Consider the following 4,856-nt stretch of genomic DNA (forward strand, 5'->3'; position numbering starts at 1 on the left):
ATCAGTTTTTGGGTCAGTTTGAAATGTTCAAATTGACAAGATGAAGTTCGATTATATATGATATAATTAATTATATATGATATAATTGACTAAATGTATGAAATACATTATTTTTGAGGAAATTAGATATAAATATGATTTATATCAAGTAGAGGAGAAATTACTATAGTAGATATATGATATCAAACTATAGGTTAAGAATATAATATGATTATATTCATTATTTAATTAATTAAGCGGTTATGAGATAATTGGCTGAGAATTTCTCCAGAATCGTGCGAAAATGGAAGATCGAATTTGGTTCTTGTAATTGAAGAATAAAATGAAAATTGTTTTCATTTTGTAAGATTTTTCGAAAATTCGCTCACGGTGTGAAAAGTTTATGATCGCTTAGCGTGAAGAGCTTATGCGATAGTGCCCATTATCCTAAACGATTGCACACCCGCGCACTAAACGATCGCCCGCGATTTCTAAACGATCACTTACTTTTTCTAAACTATCGCTTAGCACACCGAATAGACCTAAACGACCGTTTACCTTTTGCTAGACGATCGCTTAGTAAAACCTACACGATCGTGTACCTTTTTCTAAATGACAAGCACCTGACTATACGATAGTCTTCTACTATCTCCCATTTGTTTGTTCGTTCTACACGATCATTTTTTCCTCCTCCCTCTACCAATTCCATCAAACTTCACCTTTTGGATTCTCACTCCGAGAATATCGAGGGCTTTGAGTGGTGGTATTGTCCCCAGTTTTTGTTGATTTATGCGCTGTCGATCGTGTAGACGACCGTGGTGCTGTTAGACGACTCTTTGCTGAGCGATAAGGAGCGTAGAGGATTCTGCTTTCGCTGGACTGAGTTTGAGTGAAGATTGTCTTCAACCTGTACGTTTCTCAGTCTTTTGTATTTTAATTGTTTCCTATAATTAGTGTTACAATGCATATATTTTTGTTAGAATGTATGTGTGGTAATTCTGTCATAATGAAATCGGAAAGATCCGCTTCTGCTCATGGATACTCTTGTTTAAGAGTTCCTTCACTTTTTTGTCTCCACATAATAGTTAAAGTATACATATTATAGCCATAGATTCGTTTATTGAATTTTTATAACAGAGTGTAATATCAACAACAATTTATTGAATAAAAAACTCAATACTTTTATTGATAAATAGAATATGTTTCTAACATTTACGAATTGTGAGTTTTAGGAAATTTCCAATAGAAACTAAGTGGTGGTGAACCCTGTGCATGTTGTAATTTATAAATGTTTATCATGTTCTTCTATAATTTTTTTTTCGAGTTTTTCAAATTGAATTATATTGGCACGTGCGTTCACACGCTTTCATTCTTTAAGGTTGGTGCTAAATAATAATAATATATAGAGTTGAGGCTAATTGTTTCGATAATTACTTTTTTAAAAAAACTTAGATTATATTTAATAATTTAAAAAAATGTTATTGGTACTTTGAAGGAAAAAATTAAATCAATAAATTATGTTATATGAAATTGTATAAATATAGGTGGACAATCAAGGGTAAAAATTTTTAAATTTAAAATATTAATGATCAAATTGAGAACTACTTAATACATTAGTGGCTATGTAAAAGTGAGTGTAGACTCTCTATCTCTCTAGGTTAGAGGTTTTATCTTCCATCTTAAATTAGCATGTTAAATAAAGCATAAACTATCACATTTGAGGTTTGATCCTCCATCTTCATAATTGTTATACTAAAAAGAGGTCATACTAAACAACAAGTGGCTTTGGTCTCTCACATTTTAAAATATACATTTTTAGTCTCTAAAGTTTAAGAAATATGCGCATTTCGTCTAATCCATTTTTAGATTTGGTCTGATCTAGTGTAGACTCAAACTTTTTAAAAAGTTTGTTATTTACCGATCAAGCTCGCTCTCTTGCTTTCTCTATGAATATTTTTTAGTTTTGTAAAATTCCAAGAGGAGAGAACATTCGGTAATGAATTAATAGCTTGGACTTCTTCTTCAAGACGTCCACGTGGGTCTTGGCTTTCACTAGTAAGGGAGGTTAAAGATTTTCTTTGTTTGTTTTTCCTTTCTGTTTTGCTTGCTTAAATTTTTTTTAAAAAAAGAAACGGGGGCTTTACGAGATTTTTGAAGTAATTTTCTTTTCTTACATTTTAACTTGGAAAAAGTAAATTTTGAAGTAATTTTCTTTTCTCATCTCCCTCTCCTTCCGGTTCCGGGTTCGCGGTCAAGGCTGACCGCTCCTCAAAACCCTCCGAGTAGATGTTATACCCAAATTCTTCGTTCGCTCATTAATTTACCAGTCATGGCGACTACACTTATCTCTGGCCTTTCTTCAAACCTAAAACCTCCTCTTCTCTCTGCCATTTCATCTTCCCCTTTAACCCTTCGACCCCAAACCCAAAACGCTCCATTTTCTAACTTCCCCTTCAAAATTCAGAATCTCTGGCTCAATCCCGCAAGAAATTCCAATGTGTTATCCCATAATCGAAGTGGGTTTCTGATTTCAAGGAAATTGGAATCTTTCACCGTCTTTGCTGGGGATTCTGAAGCTCAAAATGATGATAGAGGGGAGAGTACAATGCCTGAACGGTTCAGGTATTTAACCAAAGAAGCTCCTGATCCTCCTGTGAGGTGGCCTTTCTTTGTGGGTAAAATCTTCTTCTCTTTACACTTTTTTTTTCTTTTTCTTGGTTGTTTTAGATGATTCAGAATCTGTTTTGTTTCTGGTCTGTTGAATTTTAACACTTCATATGTTGGTGAGCTCGGGATAGTTGAATTCAGGATAGAAAAGATTGCCAAAGTTGATTAACAGTTAATGAAGGACTAATGCTTTTACAATGACGCCTAATTTATAAAACTCGTTAGAGTACTGGTAGGATCCTAATTAGTTGATAAAAGGCCTTTTTGAAATATTTATCATTGTAACAAGAACACCTGTATCTACAATAGTTTCTAAGCTCCAGAGTTTTGAATTTCATTGCACAGGTTATGATACCTCTTAAGGCATGTTTCAGAGTGATTCTAAAATGGTTAAAATTGCCTTTGACATTTGCAAAATCATTCCGAAACATGTTTTTAATTATTCAAAATCAGTTTGGTTGATATGAGAATTGCATTTAAAGGTGTCAATTTGTATATTAAATTAATTTGAAGTGATTAAAAGCATGTTTGGGAGTGATTTTGAATATGATAAAAGTAATTTTAACAATTTTCAAAATCACTACCAAACATACACTTAGTTTGCCAATGCCTTTTCATGATAAGGGCGAAGTCTTGTGGCACACTAGTTTCTTTGCCGTCTTATGGGGTATTTGGATCGAGCGTGATAATAGGATCTTCAGACAAGTTGAGAGACTCGATACCTCTCCGTGGGCGTCAATCACAGGGCCTTTTTGTTATTATAAACTTGGTATGATTTTGTTGGATTGGAGTCTTTTCTTTAGTTAGTTCTTGCACTCTCATTTTTTGTTGGGGTTTTTTTTTTTTTTTCTTTTGTTCCTTATTCAGTTGTCTTTCTCAATGAAAGCTCAGTTTCTTATCGAAAAAAGGAAAAAAAATGGTATGCACATGTGAGTATGTGTTTGAAAGTTGGATGCTAACCTTCATATGTAATTAGCCTAAACCATTGCATAAGTTTTATGAGTTTTCTCTCCTATCATTTTAATATACTGAATTTGGATTCTCAGTAATGTATTTGAATCTTGTTCATTACTTCCCTTTCTGACGAGAAAAATTGGAAAGCTTATGGATTAAGCTTAATCTTGTTCATAGTGCCCGTTGAAGCTTGTGCAGATATGATATTTGTCTATTGTCCCAAACCACATCTCCCCACAATATGAGCAGCTTCTTTTTCTGCCTCATCCTTTGTTGTTAATCAGAATAATTCAACCTTAATTATATAGAAGTTCAAGTTCGTTATCTTTCGATATCATTATTGGAAGATGAATTAATTGCTTTTAAAGTAACAACTTTTATCCTTGGTTATAATGCAGCTCTGGCATTTATTCTCTATGCTTGGAGAGCAGTCTTGTTTGAACTTGCTAACTGGAGAAAGGCTGTTTTTGGGGTCTTTGGTTTTGTGGGATACATATTGAAAGGTGCTTTGGCTCTCGTCCTCTATGTTATTGGAGATCCTATCACTTCTATGATAAGAGGCATTGAGACTGCATTCTACACTATTCGATCTTTCTACTCAGGCATAGTCGCTTATGCGCCCATTCCCGAACTGACCACGATAATCATACTAGCCTCAACCGTGCTTGCAATTTCAGAAGCAAGTGCCCCAGATTCCGTTAGTAGTCAACCATATCTTCTAACGATATCAGGTCTTGCTGGCTATACAGTGGTGCGAGGTTACATTTCCGAGCCTTTCTTCTGGACGATTCTGTTGTGTGTATACGGTTTCTCTAGGTTCGTCAAAAAGAGAAATGATGTAACTTCTGCATTACCTGTTGCTGCTGTGTTTGCTGCCATAGGAGAGCCATGGGTAAGAATCTTGGCTATGGGTTCATTTCTGGCTTTGGCCATTGCTCACCATTGGAAGAAGCTTTCACAAGGAAAGAAAGAAGATGAGTACGAAGATGAAAAGGGTGTGTATCAGAGGGATGTTCCACTGCCTCTTTTGGGTGTAGCTTTAGCTATTGGAATCCATGCTGCTGCCAAATGGGCTGGATATAGGCACTTAACATGGATGATTGTATGAATATAAAGACTTCAATTTTGATGTGAGCTTTTTGATTGGAGATAGTGTATCAACTGTTAGTATTATGAGGAGGTACATTATGAGGACGTTGATTTCAAAGATGAAACCCTCTAATTTATCATTCAATATATATTTAAATTTTTAAAAA

At 34.5% G+C, this 4,856-nt stretch overlaps 1 protein-coding gene across 1 annotated transcript; it reads left to right on the forward strand.

The window, feature by feature from the left end:
• The first annotated feature begins 2,012 nt into the window (after window positions 1-2,012).
• Window positions 2,013-4,856, forward strand: EMB1923 (embryo defective 1923). Its single transcript, XM_039050655.2, has 2 exons — window positions 2,013-2,654; window positions 3,999-4,856. The coding sequence occupies exons 1-2, from the start codon at window positions 2,309-2,311 to the stop codon at window positions 4,706-4,708; spliced, it is 1,056 nt and encodes a 351-aa protein (XP_038906583.1). The 5' UTR covers window positions 2,013-2,308; the 3' UTR covers window positions 4,709-4,856.

The sequence above is a fragment of the Benincasa hispida genome, chromosome 12 (assembly GCF_027475165.1).
Source record: "Benincasa hispida cultivar pf3 chromosome 12, pf3_genome.v1.1, whole genome shotgun sequence".
Taxonomy (NCBI): Eukaryota; Viridiplantae; Streptophyta; class Magnoliopsida; order Cucurbitales; family Cucurbitaceae; genus Benincasa; species Benincasa hispida.